The sequence below is a fragment of the Pelodiscus sinensis genome, unplaced genomic scaffold (genome assembly GCF_049634645.1).
Source record: "Pelodiscus sinensis isolate JC-2024 unplaced genomic scaffold, ASM4963464v1 ctg201, whole genome shotgun sequence".
Lineage (NCBI taxonomy): Eukaryota > Metazoa > Chordata > Testudines > Trionychidae > Pelodiscus > Pelodiscus sinensis.
The window spans coordinates 1-22,028 of NW_027465967.1; the positions used below are offsets into that span (position 1 = coordinate 1).

Here is a 22,028-nt window from a genome sequence, read left to right on the forward strand (position 1 = left end):
CGGGCAGGGGGCACTGGCTGGGATCACACCCGGGCGGGAGCGGGGGGGCACTGGCTGGGATCACACCCGGGCAGGGGGCACTGGCTGGGATCACACCCGGGCGGGAGCGGGGGGGCACTGGCTGGGATCACACCCGGGCAGGGGGGCACTGGCTGGGATCACACCCGGGCAGGGGCGGGGGGCACTGGCTGGGATCACACCGGGGCGGGGGCGGGGGGCACTGGCTGGGATCACACCGGGGCGGGGGCGGGGGCACTGGCTGGGATCACACCGGGCGGGGCGGGGGCACTGGCTGGGATCACACCCGGGCGGGGGGACTGGCTGGGATCACACCCGGGCAGGGGGACTGGCAATAATCACACCCAGGCAGTGGTGCTGGTATTAGAGCCAGGCTCCTTTAATACTTGCAGCCCCAGGTTAGAAATCCCCCACCCTCCTATTTACATCCTGCCCCCATTAGCAGCTGGGGGGCAGAGCCTGCAGTCTGTGGGGGGTAATTCCCCACCCACTTCCTGGTTATTGCTACCGTGAAGGGTCCCGCAGCTGCTGGAATCGGGCTGGGTTGCCCCCTGGGGAGGCAGGAATTCAGTGCCTCAGGCCGTCCCCTGAGATTCCCAGGGCACCCCCCCTCCGCACTGGGGGGCTCTGAGCTGGGCCACACTGAGCACGCCCAGGTTCCCAGGGCTGCCCCCAAGACGTCAGGGTTAAATACGTGGGAAGCAGCGGCTCTGGGCGCCGGCCCAGCCCCTCATGCAGCAGGGCGCCCAGCTGCGCCCATTGCGCAGGCTGGCAGGTCCGTGGTGGGGCGGGCTCAGTCCAGCGCCTGCCCCCCGGGGCCGTGCCCGTTGTGCAGCGGGGCGCCAGTGGCATGCGTGCGGCGGAAGAGGCGGAAGGCCCCGCGGCAGATGAGGCCGAACCAGTAGAGCTGGGGGGCCAGGAGCAGGCCGGCGCCCAGGTTGTAGGAGGGCGGGATGGCGAGGGGCACGCGGAGCAGGGGCAGCCCGGCGTGGCGCCCGTAGGCCCAGTACATGTAGGGGAAGAGCAGGATGCGGCAGCAGAAGAAAGTCACCAGCATGAGCAGCCCGTTCACCTTGTGGAGCAGCGTGTGCTGCCGCTTGTACTGCGGGGGAGAAGCGGGTGAGGCGCCGGCTGCCCAGGCTGGGCACACAACGGGGCACCCCGCCAGGGCTGGGCACAGAACACGAGCGCCCCCCCCCCCAGGGCTGGGCACACAACGGGGCACCCCCCAGGGCTGGGCACACAACGGGGCACCCCCCCAGGGCTGGGCACAGAACACGAGCGCCCCCTGCCCCCCCCAGGGCCGGGCACAGAACACGAGCGCCCCCTGGCTCCCTCCCCCAGGGCTGGGCACAGAACACGAGCGCCCCCCGCCCCCTCCCCAGGGCTGGGCACAGAACATGAGCGCCCCCTGCCCCCCCCCAGGGCTGGGCACAGAACATGAGTGCCCCCCGCCCCTCCCCAGGGCTGGGCACAGAACACGAGCACCCCCCGCCCCCTCCCCAGGGCTGGGCACAGAACACGAGTGCCCCCTGGCTCCCCCCCCCCAGGGCTGGGCACAGAACACGAGCGCCCCCTGGGATCCCCAGAGCTAGGCACAACACAGGCACCCCTGTCCCCTCCAGGCTGGGCACACAAACTGGGTGCCCCAGCACCCACGGGGCTGGGTGCAGAACCCAGGTGCCCCTCCCAGGCTGGGTACAGAACCCAGGTGCCACCCCCGGGCTGGGCACTAAACCCAGGCACCCACCCCCCGGCTGGGCACAGAACCCGGGGTCCGGGCATGCCCCCCACACACTCACCAGGATTAGCACCTTGCCCAGGCAGACGAAGGGGGTGCTCAGCTCGGCCATGAGCATGCAGCCCAGGAAAAAATCGCCCTTCCCCTGGCGCCATAGCTGGGGAGAGACGGGGTGAGGGGCAGCCCGTGGGAACAGCCCCCCCTTGCCTTTCCCCCTGTGGGTGCGGGAGGGGTCATGGAGCCCCTGCAGGTGAGGGAGGCCCCCGTTGGCATGGGAGGGAGTGCAGGGACCCCACCCCGGAGGTGTGGGAAGGGGCGGGGGGGCCCCACAGGTGTGGGAAGGGACATGGGGGGCCTGCAGGCAGGGAAGGGGGTGCAGGGGCCCACACGTGTGGGAAGGAGGGCACTCACCACGGAGATGGGGAAGCAGACCAGCACCATGCAGAGGTGGTGCAGCACCATGAGGAACTCCTTGCGCAGGTAGGCGCGGGCGACGGTGCGCAGCGAGCGAGGCCCCACGCCCTCGTGGCCCTTCACCCGGTACTTGTGCCAGTGGCACAGGAACATGGCGTAGATGTCGTAGACGAAGTAGGGCACCGCGAACTGGGTGTAGGCGCCCGCCAGCCAATGCCTGAGAGAAGGCAGAGCCCTTAGGGAAGCGCTTACCCTTCTGGGGGCCCCCAGGCTGGGGCCAAAATGAGGGGTTCAGTTTGTGGGAGGGAGCTGCCAGGGAGCAGGCTGCTGGGGTGTGGGAAGGGAGTGTGGGGTCCTGGGAGAGGGTGGGGAGCAGGCTCCAGTAGGAGGAGGGTGAAGGAGAGGGTGATGCTGCAGAGCCTGGGAGGGGGGACGGGGTGGGGTGCGGGGCCCAGGGAGAAGGAGGATGTCGGAGGGGGTGGGGTGCGGGACCCAGGGGGAAGGAGGGTGTCGGAGGGGGTGGGGGTGCGGGGCCCAGGAGGAAGGAGAGTGTCGGAGGGGGTGGGGGTGCGGGGCCCAGGGGGAAGGAGGGTGTCGGAGGGGGTGGGGTGCGGGGCCCAGGGGGAAGGAGGGTGTCGGAGGGGGTGGGGGTGCGGGACCCAGGGGGAAGGAGGGTGTCGGAGGGGGTGGGGGTGCGGGACCCAGGGGGAAGGAGGGTGTCGGAGGGGGTGGGGGTGCGGGGCCCAGGGGGAAGGAGGGTGTCGGAGGGGGTGGGGTGCGGGACCCAGGGGGAAGGAGGGTGTCGGAGGGGTGGGGGTGCGGGGCCCAGGGGGAAGGAGGGTGTCGGAGGGGGTGGGGGTGCGGGGCCCAGGGGGAAGGAGGGTGTCGGAGGGGGTGGGGGTGCGGGGCCCAGGGGGAAGGAGGGTGTCGGAGGGGGTGGGGGTGCGGGGCCCAGGGGGAAGGAGGGTGTCGGAGGGGGTGGGGTGCGGGGCCCAGGGGGAAGGAGGGTGTCGGAGGGGGTGGGGGTGCGGGGCCCAGGGGGAAGGAGGGTGTCGGAGGGGGTGGGGGTGCGGGGCCCAGGGGGAAGGAGGGTGTCAGAGGGGGTGGGGGTGCGGGGCCCAGGGGGAAGGAGGGTGTCGGAGGGGGTGGGGGTGAGGGTGCGGGCCCAGGGGGAAGGAGGGTGTCGGAGGAGGTGGGGGTGAGGGTGCAGGACCCAGGGGGAAGGAGGGTGTCGGAGGGGTGGGGGTGCGGGACCCAGGGGGAAGGAGGGTGTCGGAGGGGATGGGGGTGAGGGTGCGGGGCCCAGGGGGAAGGAGGGTGTCGGAGGGGGTGGAGGTGCGGGACCCAGGGGGAAGGAGGGTGTCGGAAGGGGTGGGGGTGCGGGCCCAGGGGAAGGAGGGTGTCAGAGGGGGTGGGGGTGCGGGACCCAGGGGGAAGGAGGGTGTCGGAAGGGGTGGAGGTGCGGGGCCCAGGGGGAAGGAGGGTGTCGGAGGGGGTGGGGGTGCGGGGCCCAGGGGGAAGGAGGGTGTCAGAGGGGGTGGGGGTGCGGGACCCAGGGGGAAGGAGGGTGTCGGAAGGGGTGGAGGTGCGGGCCCAGGGGGAAGGAGGGTGTCGGAGGGGGTGGAGGTGCGGGGCCCAGGGGGAAGGAGGGTGTCGGAGGGGGTGGGGGTGAGGGTGCGGGGCCCAGGGGGAAGGAGGGTGTCGGAGGGGGTGGAGGTGCGGGGCCCAGGGGGAAGGAGGGTGTCAGAAGGGGTGGGGGTGCGGGGCCCAGGGGGAAGAAGGGTGTCGGAGGGGGTGGGGGTGCGGGGCCCAGGGGGAAGGGGGGTGTCGGAGGGGGTGGGGGTGCAGGGCCAGGGGGAAGAAGGGTGTCGGAGGGGGTGGAGGTGCGGGGCCCAGGGGAAAGGAGGGTGTCGGAGGGGGTGGGGGTGCGGGGCCCAGGGGGAAGGAGGGTGTCAGAGGGGGTGGGGGTGCGGGACCCAGGGGGAAGGAGGGTGTCGGAGGGGGTGGGGGTGCGGGGCCCAGGGGGAAGGAGGGTGTCGGAGGGGGTGGGGGTGCGGGGCCCAGGGGAAGGAGGGTGTCGGAGGGGGTGGGGGTGCAGGGCCCAGGGGGAAGAAGGGTGTCGGAGGGGGTGGGGTGCGGGGCCCGGGGGAAGGAGGGTGTCAGAGGGGGTGGGGTGCGGGGCCCAGGGGGAAGGAGGGTGTCAGAGGGGGTGGGGTGCGGGGCCCAGGGGGAAGGAGGGTGTCGGAGGGGGTGGGGGTGCGGGGCCCAGGGGGAAGAAGGGTGTCGGAGGGGGTGGGGTGCGGGGCCCGGGGGAAGGAGGGTGTCGGAGGGGGTGGGGGTGCGGGGCCCAGGGGAAGGAGGGTGTCGGAGGGGGTGGGGTGCGGGGCCCGGGGGAAGGAGGGTGTTGGAGGGGGTGAGGTGCGGCCTCTGGGGAGGGGGTATGGGGGGAGGGAGGGGGCAGAAGAAGGGGCTGCAGGGTGTACGGCAGAGGGCCGGCAACTGGGTCAGTTACCTGGCCCAGCTCCTGGGGGGCAGAGCGCCCCGCACCGGGATTCCCGGGAGCCGTCGGGCTGGGGCCCGTGGCGAGCGCCCCAGCGAAAAGCAGGAAAGCAGCATGTAGAGCCGCTGCCCCTGCCAGGCACCCCCTGCACCCCGGGGCGTCAGGGCTGGGAGAGCCGGGGCTGCTGGGGTGCCAGGACTGAGGGCGCCGTAGGGACCCGGGCGGGGCCAGGCATCCCTGGACCTACTCCCCCATCCACAGTGGGGGGAGGGGGACCTTGCCAGGGCGACTCAGCCTGGGCCCCAGGGGGAGGGGCCTGTCGAGTGGGCGGAGTCAGGAGACAGCGGGTGGGATCGATGGAGTATTGACCGGCCACAGCTGCTGCAAGGTCACAGGGGACGCAGCCTCCCCCGCGGGCCCCATTATAGCCAGGCACTGCTGGGACCGGCCTCGCCCTGCCCCCCGCCTGCCGGCCCCCCCGCCGGCCCCCCCAGCCCGGCCCGCCTGCCGGCCCCCCGCCGGCCCCCCGCCCGGCCCCCCCAGCCCGGCCCGCCTGCCGGCCCCCCGCCCGGCCCCCCCAGCCCGGCCCGCCTGCCGGCCCCCCGCCGGCCCCCCCAGCCCGGCCCCCCCCGCCCGGCCCGCCTGCCGGCCCCCCGCCGGCCCCCCCAGCCCGGCCCCCCCAGCCCGGCCCGCCTGCCGGCCCCCCGCCGGCCCCCCCAGCCCGGCCCCCCCCAGCCCGGCCCGCCTGCCGGCCCCCCGCCCGGCCCCCCCAGCCCGGCCCGCCTGCCGGCCCCCCGCCGGCCCCCCCAGCCCGGCCCCCCCAGCCCGGCCCGCCTGCCGGCCCCCCGCCGGCCCCCCGCCCGGCCCCCCCAGCCCGGCCCGCCTGCCGGCCCCCCGCCCGGCCCCCCCAGCCCGGCCCGCCTGCCGGCCCCCCACCCGGCCCCCCCAGCCCGGCCCCCCGCCCGGCCCGCCTGCCGGCCCCCCGCCGGCCCCCCCGCCCGGCCCCCCCAGCCCGGCCCGCCTGCCGGCCCCCCGCCCGGCCCCCCCCAGCCCGGCCCGCCTGCCGGCCCCCCGCCGGCCCCCCCAGCCCGGCCCGCCTGCCAGCCCCCCGCCGGCCCCCCCAGCCCGGCCCGCCTGCCAGCCCCCCGCCGGCCCCCCGCCCGGCCCCCCCAGCCCGGCCCGCCTGCCGGCCCCCCGCCCGGCCCCCCCAGCCCGGCCCGCCTGCCAGCCCCCCGCCGGCCCCCCCAGCCCGGCCCGCCTGCCAGCCCCCCGCCGGCCCCCCGCCCGGCCCCCCCAGCCCGGCCCGCCTGCCGGCCCCCCGCCCGGCCCCCCCAGCCCGGCCCGCCTGCCGGCCCCCCCAGCCCGGCCCGCCTGCCAGCCCCCCACCCGGCCCCCCCAGCCCGGCCCCCTGCCGGCCCCCCCAGCCTGGCTCCCCGCCCGGCCCCCTGCCCGGCCCCCCCAGCCCGGCCCCCAGCCCGGCTCTCCGCCCGGCCCGCCTGCCGGCCCCCCCAGCCCAGCCCCCAGCCCGGCCCCCCCCGCCCGGCCCGCCTGCCGGCCCCCAGCCCGGCCCCCCCAGCCCGGCCCCCCGCCCGACCCGCCTGCCGGCCCCCCCAGCCCGGCCCCCCGCCCGGCCCCCCCCGCCCGACCCGCCTGCTGGCCCCCACAGCCCGGCCCCCCGCCCGACCCCCGCCTGCCGGCCCCACACCCCAGCCACTCGCCCAGACGCTGCCCTGCAGCCCTGCCCCCTGCCCCACCTCCTGCCCTGCCATCACCCCACAGCCCAGCCCCCCGCCCTGCCACCGCCCCACAGCTCTGTCCCCTGTCCTGACACCACCCTCACTGCCGCCTGCAGCCCTGCCCCCCAGCCCTGCCAGTGCCCGCCACTCCCGCCCCCCAGCCCCTGCCAGCCCAGCCCTGAGCTTGGTTCCTCCTTCCTCACTTGGCCTCCAGCCCAGCCAGCGCACCTCTGGGCCAGTCTTGCTGCCAAATTGTGCTGACAGAGGCCTTGCCCACTGTGAGCTTATGAGGCCCCAAGCCAGAGCCGCAGCCTGGGATGCTGCAGGGGGAAGAAGGAATCTGGGTCTGTCACAAGTGAGGGGCACCAGCTCCACTGGCGGGGTCAGAGTCTGGGGCACTGGCAGATCTGGGGGGCAGGGCTGGGCTAGGACAGTGGGACAGGAGTGGGGAGCAGCGGCAGGGCTGGGGACAGGGCCGGGGCCGGGCCGGCAGGGCTGGGGGCAGGGCCGGGGCCGGGCCGGCAGGGCTGGGGGCAGGGCCGGGGCCGGGCCGGCAGGGCTGGGGACAGGGCCGGGGCCGGGCCGGCAGGGCTGGGGGCAGGGCCGGGGCCGGGCCGGCAGGGCTGGGGACAGGGCCGGGGCCGGGCCGGGCAGGGCTGGGGACAGGGCCGGGGCCGGGCCGGCAGGGCTGGGGACAGGGCCGGGGCCGGGCCGGCAGGGCTGGGGACAGGGCCGGGGCCGGGCCGGCAGGGCTGGGGACAGGGCCGGGGCCGGGCCGGCAGAGCTGCGGGGCGCTGGCAGGGCTGGGGACAGGGCCGGGGCCGGGCCGGCAGGGCTGGGGACAGGGCCGGGGCCGGGCCGGCAGGGCTGCGGGGCGCAGGCAGGGCTGGGGACAGGGCCGGGGCCGGGCCGGCAGGGCTGGGGGCAGGGCCGGGGCCGGGCCGGCAGGGCTGCGGGGCGCAGGCAGGGCTGGGGACAGGGCCGGGGCTGGGCCGGCAGGGCTGGGGGCAGGGCCGGGGCCGGGCCGGCAGGGCTGGGGACAGGGCCGGGGCTGGGCCGGCAGGGCTGCGGGGCGCTGGCAGGGCTGGGGACAGGGCCGGGGCTGGGCCGGCAGGGCTGCGGGGCGCTGGCAGGGCTGGGGACAGGGCCGGGGCTGGGCCGGCAGGGCTGCGGGGCGCTGGCAGGGCTGGGGACAGGGCCGGGGCTGGGCCGGCAGGGCTGGGGGCAGGGCCGGGGCCGGGCCGGCAGGGCTGGGGGCAGGGCCGGGGCCGGGCCGGCAGGGCTGGGGGCAGGGCCGGGGCTGGGCCGGCAGGGCTGGGGGCAGGGCCGGGGCTGGGCCGGCAGGGCTGCGGGGCGCTGGCAGGGCTGGGGACAGGGCCGGGGCTGGGCCGGCAGGGCTGCGGGGCGCTGGCAGGGCTGGGGGCAGGGCTGAGGCCGGGCCGGCAGGGCTGGGGACAGGGCCGGGGCCGGCCGGCAGGGCTGCGGGGCGCTGGCAGGGCTGGGGACAGGGCCGGGGCTGGGCCGGCAGGGCTGCGGGGCGCTGGCAGGGCTGGGGGCAGGGCCGGGGCCGGGCCGGCAGGGCTGGGGGCAGGGCCGGGGCCGGGCCGGCAGGGCTGCGGGGCGCAGGCAGGGCTGGGGACAGGGCCGGGGCTGGGCCGGCAGGGCTGGGGGCAGGGCCGGGGCCGGGCCGGCAGAGCTGGGGGCAGGGCCGGGGCTGGGCCGGCAGGGCTGCGGGGGCGCTGGCAGGGCTGGGGACAGGGCCGGGGCTGGGCCGGCAGGGCTGCGGGGCGCTGGCAGGGCTGGGGACAGGGCCGGGGCTGGGCCGGCAGGGCTGCGGGGCGCTGGCAGGGCTGGGGGCAGGGCCGGGGCCGGCCGGCAGGGCTGCGGGGCGCTGGCAGGGCTGGGGACAGGGCCGGGGCTGGGCCGGCAGGGCTGCGGGGCGCTGGCAGGGCTGGGGGCAGGGCCGGGGCCGGGCCGGCAGGGCTGGGGGCAGGGCCGGGGCCGGGCCGGCAGGGCTGGGGGCAGGGCCGTGGCCGGGCCGGCAGGGCTGGGGGCAGGGCCGGGGCCGGGCCGGCAGGGCTGCGGGGCGCTGGCAGGGCTGGGGGCAGGGCCGGGGCCGGGCCGGCAGGGCTGGGGGCAGGGCCGGGGCCGGGCCGGCAGGGCTGGGGGCAGGGCCGGGGCCGGGCCGGCAGGGCTGGGGGCAGGGCCGGGGCTGGGCCGGCAGGGCTGGGGGCAGGGCCGGGGCTGGGCCGGCAGGGCTGCGGGGCGCTGGCAGGGCTGGGGACAGGGCCGGGGGCTGGGCCGGCAGGGCTGCGGGGCGCTGGCAGGGCTGGGGGCAGGGCTGAGGCCGGGCCGGCAGGGCTGGGGACAGGGCCGGGGCCGGCCGGCAGGGCTGCGGGGCGCTGGCAGGGCTGGGGACAGGGCCGGGGCTGGGCCGGCAGGGCTGCGGGGCGCTGGCAGGGCTGGGGGCAGGGCCGGGGCCGGGCCGGCAGGGCTGGGGGCAGGGCCGGGGCCGGGCCGGCAGGGCTGCGGGGCGCAGGCAGGGCTGGGGACAGGGCCGGGGCTGGGCCGGCAGGGCTGGGGGCAGGGCCGGGGCCGGGCCGGCAGGCCTGGGGGCAGGGCCGGGGCTGGGCCGGCAGGGCTGCGGGGCGCTGGCAGGGCTGGGGACAGGGCCGGGGCTGGGCCGGCAGGGCTGCGGGGCGCTGGCAGGGCTGGGGACAGGGCCGGGGCTGGGCCGGCAGGGCTGCGGGGCGCTGGCAGGGCTGGGGACAGGGCCGGGGCTGGGCCGGCAGGGCTGCGGGGCGCTGGCAGGGCTGGGGGCAGGGCTGAGGCCGGGCCGGCAGGGCTGAGGACAGGGCCGGGGCCGGCCGGCAGGGCTGCGGGGCGCTGGCAGGGCTGGGGACAGGGACGGGGCCGGGCCGGCAGGGCTGGGGACAGGGCCGGGGCCGGGCCGGCAGGGCTGGGGGCAGGGCCAGGGCCGGGGCCGGGGCCGGGCCGGCAGGGCTGGGGGCAGGGCCGGGGCCGGGCCGGCAGGGCTGGGGGCAGGGCCGGGGCCGGGGCCGGGCCGGCAGGGCTGGGGGCAGGGCCGGGGCCGGGCCGGCAGGGCTGGGGGCAGGGCCGGGGGCCGGGCCGGCAGGGCTGGGGGCAGGGCCGGGGCTGGGCCGGCAGGGCTGGGGGCAGGGCCGGGGCTGGGCCGGCAGGGCTGCGGGGCGCTGGCAGGGCTGGGGACAGGGCCGGGGCTGGGCCGGCAGGGGCTGCGGGGCGCTGGCAGGGCTGGGGGCAGGGCTGAGGCCGGGCCGGCAGGGCTGGGGACAGGGCCGGGGGCCGGCCGGCAGGGGCTGCGGGGCGCTGGCAGGGCTGGGGACAGGGCCGGGGCTGGGCCGGCAGGGCTGCGGGGCGCTGGCAGGGCTGGGGGCAGGGCCGGGGCCGGGCCGGCAGGGCTGGGGGCAGGGCCGGGGCCGGGCCGGCAGGGCTGGGGGCAGGGCCGGGGCTGGGCCGGCAGGGCTGGGGGCAGGGCCGGGGCTGGGCCGGCAGGGCTGCGGGGCGCTGGCAGGGCTGGGGACAGGGCCGGGGCTGGGCTGGCAGGGCTGGGGGCAGGGCCGGGGCCGGCCGGCAGGGCTGCGGGGCGCTGGCAGGGCTGGGGACAGGGCCGGGGCCGGGCCGGCAGGGCTGGGGACAGGGCCGGGGCTGGGCCGGCAGGGCTGCGGGGCGCTGGCAGGGCTGGGGACAGGGCCGGGGCTGGGCCGGCAGGGCTGGGGGCAGGGCCGGGGCCGGGCCGGCAGGGCTGGGGGCAGGGCCGGGGCCGGGCCGGCAGGGCTGGGGGCAGGGCCGGGGCTGGGCCGGCAGGGCTGGGGGCAGGGCCGGGGCTGGGCCGGCAGGGCTGCGGGGCGCTGGCAGGGCTGGGGACAGGGCCGGGGCTGGGCCGGCAGGGCTGCGGGGCGCTGGCAGGGCTGGGGGCAGGGCTGAGGCCGGGCCGGCAGGGCTGGGGACAGGGCCGGGGCCGGCCGGCAGGGCTGCGGGGCGCTGGCAGGGCTGGGGACAGGGCCGGGGCTGGGCCGGCAGGGCTGCGGGGCGCTGGCAGGGCTGGGGGCAGGGCCGGGGCCGGGCCGGCAGGGCTGGGGGCAGGGCCGGGGCCGGGCCGGCAGGGCTGGGGGCAGGGCCGTGGCCGGGCCGGCAGGGCTGGGGGCAGGGCCGGGGCCGGGCCGGCAGGGCTGCGGGGCGCTGGCAGGGCTGGGGGCAGGGCCGGGGCCGGGCCGGCAGGGCTGGGGGCAGGGCCGGGGCCGGGCCGGCAGGGCTGGGGGCAGGGCCGGGGCCGGGCCGGCAGGGCTGGGGGCAGGGCCGGGGCCGGGCCGGCAGGGCTGGGGGCAGGGCCGGGGGCCGGGCCGGCAGGGCTGGGGGCAGGGCCGGGGCTGGGCCGGCAGGGCTGGGGGCAGGGCCGGGGCTGGGCCGGCAGGGCTGCGGGGCGCTGGCAGGGCTGGGGACAGGGCCGGGGCTGGGCCGGCAGGGCTGCGGGGCGCTGGCAGGGCTGGGGGCAGGGCTGAGGCCGGGCCGGCAGGGCTGGGGACAGGGCCGGGGCCGGCCGGCAGGGCTGCGGGGCGCTGGCAGGGCTGGGGACAGGGCCGGGGCTGGGCCGGCAGGGCTGCGGGGCGCTGGCAGGGCTGGGGGCAGGGCTGAGGCCGGGCCGGCAGGGCTGGGGACAGGGCCGGGGCCGGCCGGCAGGGCTGCGGGGCGCTGGCAGGGCTGGGGGCAGGGCCGGGGCCGGGCCGGCAGGGCTGGGGGCAGGGCCGGGGCCGGGCCGGCAGGGCTGCGGGGCGCAGGCAGGTGGGGACAGGGCCGGGGCTGGGCCGGCAGGGCTGGGGGCAGGGCCGGGGCCGGGCCGGCAGGGCTGCGGGGCGCTGGCAGGGCTGGGGGCAGGGCCGGGGCTGGGCCGGCAGGGCTGCGGGGCGCTGGCAGGGCTGGGGGCAGGGCCGGGGCCGGGCCGGCAGGGCTGGGGGCAGGGCCGGGGCCGGGCCGGCAGGGCTGCGGGGCGCAGGCAGGGCTGGGGACAGGGCCGGGGCTGGGCCGGCAGGGCTGGGGGCAGGGCCGGGGCCGGGCCGGCAGGGCTGGGGGCAGGGCCGGGGCTGGGCCGGCAGGGCTGCGGGGCGCTGGCAGGGCTGGGGACAGGGCCGGGGCTGGGCCGGCAGGGCTGCGGGGCGCTGGCAGGGCTGGGGACAGGGCCGGGGCTGGGCCGGCAGGGCTGCGGGGCGCTGGCAGGGCTGGGGACAGGGCCGGGGCTGGGCCGGCAGGGCTGCGGGGCGCTGGCAGGGCTGGGGGCAGGGCTGAGGCCGGGCCGGCAGGGCTGGGGACAGGGCCGGGGCCGGCCGGCAGGGCTGGGGGGCGCTGGCAGGGCTGGGGACAGGGCCGGGGCTGGGCCGGCAGGGCTGCGGGGCGCTGGCAGGGCTGGGGGCAGGGCCGGGGCCGGGCCGGCAGGGCTGGGGGCAGGGCCGGGGGCCGGGCCGGCAGGGCTGGGGGCAGGGCCGTGGCCGGGCCGGCAGGGCTGGGGGCAGGGCCGGGGCCGGGCCGGCAGGGCTGCGGGGCGCTGGCAGGGCTGGGGGGCAGGGCCGGGGCCGGGCCGGCAGGGCTGGGGGCAGGGCCGGGCCGGCAGGGCTGCGGGGCGCTGGCAGGGCTGGGGGCAGGGCCGGGGCCGGGCCGGCAGGGCTGGGGGCAGGGCCGGGGCCGGGCCGGCAGGGCTGGGGGCAGGGCCGGGGCCGGGCCGGCAGGGCTGGGGGCAGGGCCGGGGCTGGGCCGGCAGGGCTGGGGGCAGGGCCGGGGCTGGGCCGGCAGGGCTGCGGGGCGCTGGCAGGGCTGGGGACAGGGCCGGGGCCGGGCCGGCAGGGCTGGGGACAGGGCCGGGGCCGGGCCGGCAGGGCTGCGGGGCGCTGGCAGGGCTGGGGACAGGGCCGGGGCTGGGCTGGCAGGGCTGCGGGGCGCTGGCAGGGCTGGGGACAGGGCCGGGGCTGGGCCGGCAGGGCTGCGGGGCGCAGGCAGGGCTGGGGGCAGGGCCGGGGCCGGGCCGGCAGGGCTGGGGACAGGGCCGGGGCCGGCCGGCAGGGCTGCGGGGCGCTGGCAGGGCAGGGGGGAGCCCGGGGCTGGGCCAGCGAAGGGGTCGTTTGCCGTGGGGCTCTGCTCCCGCCCCACGGGAGGCCAGTGACTGGCTGGCCGAGGCTCAGGCTGTGCAGGCTCTAGGGCTGGCTGGCCAATAATTTTTGCTAAGTGCACTTCAAACAAATTTTAAGTAGCCCCGGGCCATGCTGGAGGGGGCGGGGCCTAAACAGGAAGAGGCGGGGCTATTCCACCCCCAGCCCATGATTGGTCTGGGGATGGGGGGAGCCCCTTTGCCCCCCTTCCCTCTGGAAGAGGCTTGGCAGGTGCCCTCACCCCAGGCCAATCAGGGCCTGGGGGGAGTGCAGGAAGCCTCCTCCTCTCCCCCGCCCTGATAGGCCTGGGAGTGGGGGGCACAGGTCCCTGCTTGGCAGGCTGCAGCCGGCCCTGTGCCCCCCTGCTCTAGGTGCAGTTGCCATGGAAACAAGCCCTCCTCCCGCAGTGACGGGCGGGGCAGCAGCAGCCAGCCTGGCCACCCCACCCCAGGGGGCGGAGGCCTGAGCGCTGCTGGGCTGGGAGCTAATCACCCGGCTGATCCGGGCCCAGGGGATTAGCACGTGGGCCCAGCTGGGCTGGGGGGAGAAGGGGGATCATTCCGGCTCAGCCAGGCCAGGGACAGAGGGGCAGCCAGGAGCGGGAGCCTGCCGAGGGCCGTGGGACCCAGGAGTCCTGCCCCACGCGGGACCCTGGGGGCGGCCCCGTCCACTGGGCTGAGCAACGCAGCCGCCGGCAGGGCCCAAGCCCAGCCCCTCAGCACCATGGACAAGCGACTCCAGCATGTGCGCCCCCCCCCCCCCAGGGCCTGCCCCTCCCCACAGGGCCCTGCAGGGAGCGCCCGGGAAACCCCCCCAGGGGGCCTGCCCCTCCCCACAGCACCCTGCTGGGAGCGCCCGGGAAACTCCCCCAGGGGCCTGCCCCTCCCCACAGCACCCGGGAAACCCCCCCAGGGGCCTGCCCCTCCCCACAGCACCCGGGAAACCCCCCCAGGGGCCTGCCCCTCCCCACAGCGCCCTGCTGGGAGCACCCGGGAAACCCCCCCAGGGGCCTGCCCCTCCCCACAGCGCCCTGCTGGGAGCACCCGGGAAACCCCCCCAGGGGCCTGCCCCTCCCCACAGCGCCCTGCTGGGAGCACCCGGGAAACCCCCCCAGGGGCCTGCCCCTCCCCACAGCACCCTGCTGGGATCACCGGGGACATCCCCCCAGGGGCCTGCCCCTCCCCACAGCGCCCTGCTGGGAGCACCCGGGAAACCCCCCAGGGGCCTGCCCTCCCCACAGCACCCTGCTGGGAGCACCCGGGAAACCCCCCAGGGGCCTGCCCCTCCCCACAGCGCCCTGCTGGGAGCACCCGGGAAACCCCCCCAGGGGCCTGCCCTCCCCACAGCACCCTGCTGGGAGCACCCGGGAAACCCCCCCAGGGGCCTGCCCCTCCCCACAGCGCCCTGCTGGGAGCACCCGGGAAACCCCCCCAGGGGCCTGCCCTCCCCACAGCACCCTGCTGGGAGCACCCGGGAAACCCCCCAGGGGCCTGCCCCTCCCCACAGCGCCCTGCTGGGAGCACCCGGGAAACCCCCCCAGGGGCCTGCCCCTCCCCACAGCACCCGGGAAACCCCCCCAGGGGCCTGCCCCTCCCCACAGCACCCGGGAAACCCCCCCAGGGGCCTGCCCCTCCCCACAGCGCCCTGCTGGGAGCACCCGGGAAACCCCCCCAGGGGCCTGCCCCTCCCCACAGCGCCCTGCTGGGAGCACCCGGGAAACCCCCCCAGGGGCCTGCCCCTCCCCACAGCGCCCTGCTGGGAGCACCCGGGAAACCCCCCCAGGGGCCTGCCCCTCCCCACAGCGCCCTGCTGGGAGCACCCGGGAAACCCCCCCAGGGGCCTGCCCCTCCCCACAGCACCCTGCTGGGATCACCGGGGACATCCCCCCAGGGGCCTGCCCCTCCCCACAGCACCCTGCTGGGATCACCGGGGACATCCCCCCAGGGGCCTGCCCCTCCCCACAGCGCCCTGCTGGGAGCACCCGGGAAACCCCCCAGGGGCCTGCCCTCCCCACAGCACCCTGCTGGGAGCACCCGGGAAACCCCCCAGGGGCCTGCCCCTCCCCACAGCGCCCTGCTGGGAGCACCCGGGAAACCCCCCCAGGGGCCTGCCCTCCCCACAGCACCCTGCTGGGAGCACCCGGGAAACCCCCCAGGGGCCTGCCCCTCCCCACAGCGCCCTGCTGGGAGCACCCGGGAAACCCCCCCAGGGGCCTGCCCCTCCCCACAGCGCCCTGCTGGGAGCACCCGGGAAACCCCCCCAGGGGCCTGCCCTCCCCACAGCACCCTGCTGGGAGCACCCGGGAAACCCCCCCAGGGGCCTGCCCCTCCCCACAGCGCCCTGCTGGGAGCACCCGGGAAACCCCCCCAGGGGCCTGCCCCTCCCCACAGCACCCTGCTGGGAGCACCCGGGAAACCCCCCAGGGGCCTGCCCTCCCCACAGCACCCTGCTGGGAGCACCCGGGAAACCCCCCAGGGGCCTGCCCCTCCCCACAGCGCCCTGCTGGGAGCACCCGGGAAACCCCCCCAGGGGCCTGCCCTCCCCACAGCACCCTGCTGGGAGCACCCGGGAAACCCCCCAGGGGCCTGCCCCTCCCCACAGCGCCCTGCTGGGAGCACCCGGGAAACCCCCCCAGGGGCCTGCCCCTCCCCACAGCGCCCTGCTGGGAGCACCCGGGAAACCCCCCCAGGGGCCTGCCCTCCCCACAGCACCCTGCTGGGAGCACCCGGGAAACCCCCCCAGGGGCCTGCCCCTCCCCACAGCGCCCTGCTGGGAGCACCCGGGAAACCCCCCCAGGGGCCTGCCCCTCCCCACAGCACCCTGCTGGGAGCACCCGGGAAACCCCCCCAGGGGCCTGCCCCTCCCCACAGCGCCCTGCTGGGAGCACCCGGGAAACCCCCCAGGGGCCTGCCCCTCCCCACAGCACCCTGCTGGGAGCACCCGGGAAACCCCCCCAGGGGCCTGCCCCTCCCCACAGCGCCCTGCTGGGATCACCGGGGACATCCCCCCAGGGGCCTGCCCCTCCCCACAGCGCCCTGCTGGGAGCACCCGGGAAACCCCCCCAGGGGCCTGCCCCTCCCCACAGCGCCCTGCTGGGAGCACCCGGGAAACCCCCCAGGGGCCTGCCCTCCCCACAGCACCCTGCTGGGAGCACCCGGGAAACCCCCCAGGGGCCTGCCCCTCCCCACAGCACCCTGCTGGGATCACCGGGGACATCCCCCCACAAGGTGCCTGCCCTCCCCACAGCGCCCTGCTGGGAGCACCCGGGACATCCCCGGGCCAGGGGCCTGCCCTCCCCACAGCGCCCTGCTGTGAGTGCCCGGGACACCCCCCCTCAGGGGCCTGCCCTCCCTACAGCGCCCTGCTGGGAGCACCCAGGACATCCCCCCCAAGGGGCCTGCCCTCCCCACAGCGCCCTGCTGGGAGCACCTCTGTGGCCCAGTCTCTGTGTCCCCCTCTGCGGGTGCTGGGCACAGCTGCAGGGGGCCCTCCCTGTGGGGCAGCGGGGGAAGCGGGCCGCCGGGGGGAAGCGCACTCACTGGTCATCGATAACGTGTTTGCAGGAGCTGAAAACGATGTACCCAGCGGTGGAGGCCATGACTGCTTGGACAGAGGAGACCAGCCTGCCGAAGAGGGAAACGAGTCAAGGGGCAACCTCGTCTCCCTGCCCCCGTCCTGCCGGCGCCCCCCATCTAGCCCCAGAGCTCCTTCCAGCCCAGCGCTGCCCCAAGCTCTGCCGGTGCCCCCCACTCCCGCCCCGCAGCCCCCGCCGGCCCAGCCCTGCCGGTGACCCCCACTCCCGCCCCGCAGCCCCCGCCGGCCCAGCCCTGCCGGTGCCCCCCCACTCCCGCCCCGCAGCCCCTGCCAGCCCAGCCCTGCCGGTGCCCCCCCACTCCTGCCCCACAGCCCCTACCAGCCCAGCCCTGCCGGTGCCCCCCACTCCCGCCCCACAGCCCCTGCCAGCCCAGCCCTGCCGGTGCCCCCCACTCCCGCCCCACAGCCCCTGCCAGCCCAGCCCTGCCGGTGCCCCCCTACTCCTGCCCCGCAGCCCCTGCCGGCCCAGCCCTGCCGGTGCCCCCTACTCCTGCCCCACAGCCCCTGCCAGCCCAGCCCTGCTGGTGCCCCCCACTCCCGCCCCACAGCCCCTGCCAGCCCAGCCCTGCCAGTGCCCCCCACTCCCGCCCCGCAGCCCCTGCCAGCCCAGCCCTGCCGGTGCCCCCCACTCCCGCCCCGCAGCCCCTGCCAGCCCAGCCCTGCCGGTGCCCCCCACTCCCGCCCCGCAGCCCCTGCCAGCCCAGCCCTGCCGGTGCCCCCCACTCCTGCCCCACAGCCCCTGCCAGCCCAGCCCTGCCGGTGCCCCCCACTCCCGCCCCACAGCCCCTGCCAGCCCAGCCCTGCCGGTGCCCCCTACTCCTGCCCCGCAGCCCCTGCCGGCCCAGCCCTGCCGGTGCCCCCTACTCCTGCCCCACAGCCCCTGCCAGCCCAGCCCTGCTGGTGCCCCCCACTCCCGCCCCACAGCCCCTGCCAGCCCAGCCCTGCCAGTGCCCCCCACTCCCGCCCCACAGCCCCTGCCGGCCCAGCTATGCTCCCCCAGCCATGCCTGTACCCCCCCACTGCCGCCCTGCAGCCTCTGCCAGCCCAGCTCCGGCCTGCCCCCAGCCCTGCCAGTGCCCCTCATTCCCACCCCACAGCCCCTGCCAGCCCAGCCCTGCTGGTGCCCCCCACTCCCGCCCCACAGCCTCTGCCGGCCCAGCCCTGCTGGTGACCCCCACTCTTCCTCATAGCCCCCGCCCACTCAGATCAAGGCTTTTTCCCTTGCTCCCAGTCCTGCCAGAGCCCGTCAGTCCTGTGTGGCCATAACTACTGCTTGCGGAGCAGGGTGCAGAGGGGCCCGGCGAGAGTGGTGGGGGAAGCAAATGGCTCTGGGGTCCCCGAGGGCGCCTGAACTGGTTGGGGCTCGGAGGCCCAGCTGCCATCACCTTGGAAATCCCCTCTAATGTGACAGGGAGAGCAGAGGGGGCAGGTTCCCAGTGGCAGGACGAAGCAAAGGAGGATGCAGCGGGAGGAGCGAAGGGGCTAGGGTGGGACAAAGGTAGGGAGACAGTGGCAGGATGGGGGGCTGGGGGCAGCGACAGGAGGGAGGGAGGGATAGAGGCATTGGCGGGACGAAGGAAACAAGGCCTCAGTGGGAAGGAGGCCACAGCAGGATGAGGGAAGAAAGCCGCGATGGGGCTGGGGGAAAGAGGCCTCGGCCTCCTACAATCAACCCAGCACTGCCTAGCTCCCCTCGTCCCACCACTGCCTCTATCCCTCCTACCACTGCTACCTCCTATGCCCATCCCACTCCTGCCACCATCCCTCCGTCCCGCCACAGCCTCCTACAATCAACCTAGCACTGCCTAGCTCCCCTCGTCCCACCACTGCCTCTATCCCTCCTACCACTGCTACCTCCTATGCCCATCCCACTCCTGCCACCATCCCGCCACAGCCTCCTACAATCAACCCAGCACTGCCTAGCTCCCCTCGTCCCACCACTGCCTCTATCCACTGCTACCCTCCTATGCCCATCCCACTCCTGCCACCATCCCGCCACAGCCTCCTACAATCAACCCAGCACTGCCTAGCTCCCCTCGTCCCACCACTGCCTCTATCCCTCCTACCACTGCTACCTCCTATGCCCATCCCACTCCTGCCACCATCCCGCCACAGCCTCCTACAATCAACCCAGCACTGCCTAGCTCCCCTCGTCCCACCACTGCCTCTATCCCTCCTACCACTGCTACCTCCTATGCCCATCCCACTCCTGCCACCATCCCGCCACAGCCTCCTACAATCAACCCAGCACTGCCTAGCTCCCCTCGTCCCACCACTGCCTCTATCCCTCCTACCACTGCTACCTCCTATGCCCATCCCACTCCTGCCACCATCCCGCCACAGCCTCCTACAATCAACCCAGCACTGCCTAGCTCCCCTCGTCCCACCACTGCCTCTATCCCTCCTACCACTGCTACCTCCTATGCCCATCCCACTCCTGCCACCATCCCGCCACAGCCTCCTACAATCAACCCAGCACTGCCTAGCTCCCCTCGTCCCACCACTGCCTCTATCCCTCCTACCACTGCTACCTCCTATGCCCATCCCACTCCTGCCACCATCCCGCCACAGCCTCCTACAATCAACCCAGCACTGCCTAGCTCCCCTCGTCCCACCACTGCCTCTATCCCTCCTACCACTGCTACCTCCTATGCCCATCCCACTCCTGCCACCATCCCGCCACAGCCTCCTACAATCAACCCAGCACTGCCTAGCTCCCCTCGTCCCACCACTGCCTCTATCCCTCCTACCACTGCTACCTCCTATGCCCATCCCACTCCTGCCACCATCCCGCCACAGCCTCCTACAATCAACCCAGCACTGCCTAGCTCCCCTCGTCCCACCACTGCCTCTATCCCTCCTACCACTGCTACCTCCTATGCCCATCCCACTCCTGCCACCATCCCTCCGTCCCGCCACAGCCTCCTACAATCAACCTAGCACTGCCTAGCTCCCCTTGTCCCACCACTGCCTCTATCCCTCCTACCACTGCTACCTCCTATGCCCATCCCACTCCTGCCACCATCCCGCCACAGCCTCCTACAATCAACCCAGCACTGCCTAGCTCCCTCGTCCCACCACTGCCTCTGTCCCCTCCTACCACTGCTACCAACCTTTGCCCATCCCACCGCGGCCTCCTTCCCCCGTCCTACCGCGGCCTCTTTCTCTCCGTCCCGCCGCGGCCTCCTTCCCCCCGTCCCGCTGCGGCCTCCTTCCCATCCCGCCGCTGCCTCTTCCAATCATTCCACCACTGCCTCGATCCCTCCTACCACTACCTCCTATGCCCATCCCACTCCTGCCACCATCCCTCCGTCCCGCCACAGCCTCCTACAATCAACCTAGCACTGCCTAGCTCCCCTCGTCCCACCACTGCCTCTATCCCTCCTACCACTGCTACCTCCTATGCCCATCCCACTCCTGCCACCATCCCGCCACAGCCTCCTACAATCAACCCAGCACTGCCTAGCTCCCCTCGTCCCACCACTGCCTCTATCCCTCCTACCACTGCTACCTCCTATGCCCATCCCACTCCTGCCACCATCCCTCCGTCCCGCCACAGCCTCCTACAATCAACCCAGCACTGCCTAGCTCCCCTCGTCCCACCACTGCCTTTGTCCCTCCTACCACTGCTACCTCCTATGCCCATCCCACTCCTGCCACCAACCCTCCGTCCCGCCACAGCCTCCTACAATCAACCTAGCACTGCCTAGCTCCCCTCGTCCCACCACTGCCTCTATCCCTCCTACCACTGCTAGCTCCTATGCCCATCCCACTCCTGCCACCATCCCTCCGTCCCACCACAGCCTCCTACAATCAACCTAGCACTGCCTAGCTCCCTCGTCCCACCACTGCCTTTGTCCCTCCTACCACTGCTACCTCCTATGCCCATCCCACTCCTGCCACCATCCCTCCGTCCCACCACAGCCTCCTACAATCAACCCAGCACTGCCTAGCTCCCCTCGTCCCACCACTGCCTTTGTCCCTCCTACCACTGCTACCTCCTATGCCCATCCCACTCCTGCCACCATCCCTCCGTCCCGCCACAGCCTCCTACAATCAACCCAGCACTGCCTAGCTCCCCTCGTCCCACCACTGCCTCTGTCCCTCCTACCACTGCTACCTCCTATGCCCATCCCACTCCTGCCACCATCCCTCCGTCCCGCCACAGCCTCCTACAATCAACCCAGCACTGCCTAGCTCCCCTCGTCCCACCACTGCCTCTATCCCTCCTACCACTGCTACCTCCTATGCCCATCCCACTCCTGCCACCATCCCGCCACAGCCTCCTACAATCAACCCAGCACTGCCTAGCTCCCCTCGTCCCACCACTGCCTCTATCCCTCCTACCACTGCTACCTCCTATGCCCATCCCACTCCTGCCACCATCCCTCCATCCCGCACCAGCCTCCTACAATCAACCCAGCACTGCCTACCTCCCCTTGTCCCACCACTGCCTCTGTCCCTCTTACCACTGCTACCTCTTATGCCCATCCCACTCCTGCCACCATCCCTCCATCCCACCACAGCCTCCTACAATCAACCTATCACTGCCTAGCTCCCCTCGTCCCACCACTGCCTTTGTCCCTCCTACCACTGCTACCTCCTATGCCCATCCCACTCCTGCCACCATCCCTTCGTCCCGCCATAGCCTCCTACAATCAACCTAGCACTGCCTAGCTCCCCTCGTCCCACCACTGCCTCTATCCCTCCTACCACTGCTACCTCCTATGCCCATCCCACTCCTGCCACCATCCCTCCATCCCGCCACAGCCTCCTACAACCAACCCAGCACTACCTAGCTCCCCTCGTCCCACCACTGCCTCTGTCCCTCCTACCACTGCTACCACCTTTGCCCATCCCACCGCGGCCACCATCCCTCCGTCCCACCACAGCCTCCTACAACCCACCCAGCACTACCTAGCTCCCCTCGTCCCACCACTGCCTCTATCCCTCCTACCACTGCTACCTCCTATGCCCATCCCACTCCTGCCACCATCCCTTCATCCCGCCACAGCCTCCTACAATCAACCTAGCACTGCCTAGCTCCCCTCGTCCCACCACTGCCTCTATCCCTCCTACCACTGCTACCTCCTATGCCCATCCCACTCCTGCCACCATCCCTCCATCCCGCCACAGCCTCCTATAATCAAACCAGCACTGCCTAGCTCCCCTCGTCCCACCACTGCCTCTATCCCTCCTACCACTGCTACCTCCTATGCCCATCCCACTCCTGCCACCATCCCTCCATCCCGCCACAGCCTCCTACAATCAACCCACCACTGCCTCTGTCCCTCCTACCACTGCTACCGCCTTTGCCCATCCCACCGCGGCCTCCTTCCCCCGTCCTACCATGGCCTCTTTCTCCCCGTCCCGCCGCGGCCTCCTTCCCCCCGTCCCGCTGCGGCCTCCTTCCCATCCCGCCGCTGCCTCCTTCCCATCCCGCCACTGCCTCTTCCAATCATTCCACCACTGCCTCAATCCCTCCTACCACTGCTACCTCCTATGCCCATCCCACTCCTGCCACCATCCCTCCGTCCCGCCACAGCCTCCTACAATCAACCTAGCACTGCCTACCTCCCCTCGTCCCACCACTGCCTCTGTCCCTCCTACCACTGCTACCTCCTATGCCCATCTCACTCCTGCCACCATCCCTCCGTCCCGCCACAGCCTCGTACAATCAACCCAACACTGCCTAGCTCCCCTCGTCCCACCACTGCCTCTATCCCTCCTACCACTGCTACCTCCTATGCCCATCCCACTCCTGCCACCATCCCTCCGTCCCGCCACAGCCTCCTACAATCAACCTAGCGCTGCCTAGCTCCCCTCGTCCCACCACTGCCTCTATCCCT

The 22,028-nt window shown here is 75.8% G+C and overlaps 1 protein-coding gene across 8 annotated transcripts in view; it reads right to left on the bottom strand.

The window, feature by feature from the left end:
- Positions 1–286: 286 nt before the first annotated feature.
- TLCD3B (TLC domain containing 3B) overlaps positions 287–22,028 on the bottom strand; it is a 29,837-nt gene continuing 8,095 nt past the window's right edge. For 2 of the 8 annotated variants that reach the window (XM_075917398.1, XM_075917395.1), the window contains exons 3-6: positions 16,125–16,208; positions 2,171–2,390; positions 1,821–1,916; positions 292–1,120 (exon numbers count right to left, since the gene is read on the bottom strand). In XM_075917398.1, coding sequence (XP_075773513.1) covers positions 812–1,120; positions 1,821–1,916; positions 2,171–2,390; positions 16,125–16,208 — 709 coding nt within the window. In that variant the 3' untranslated portion in view covers positions 292–811. Of the gene's footprint in view, positions 1,121–1,820; positions 1,917–2,170; positions 2,391–4,685; positions 5,170–16,124; positions 16,209–22,028 lie in introns of those variants that run through there. The other 6 variants (XM_075917401.1, XM_075917396.1, XM_075917402.1 and 3 more) reach the window with 5 other exon arrangements.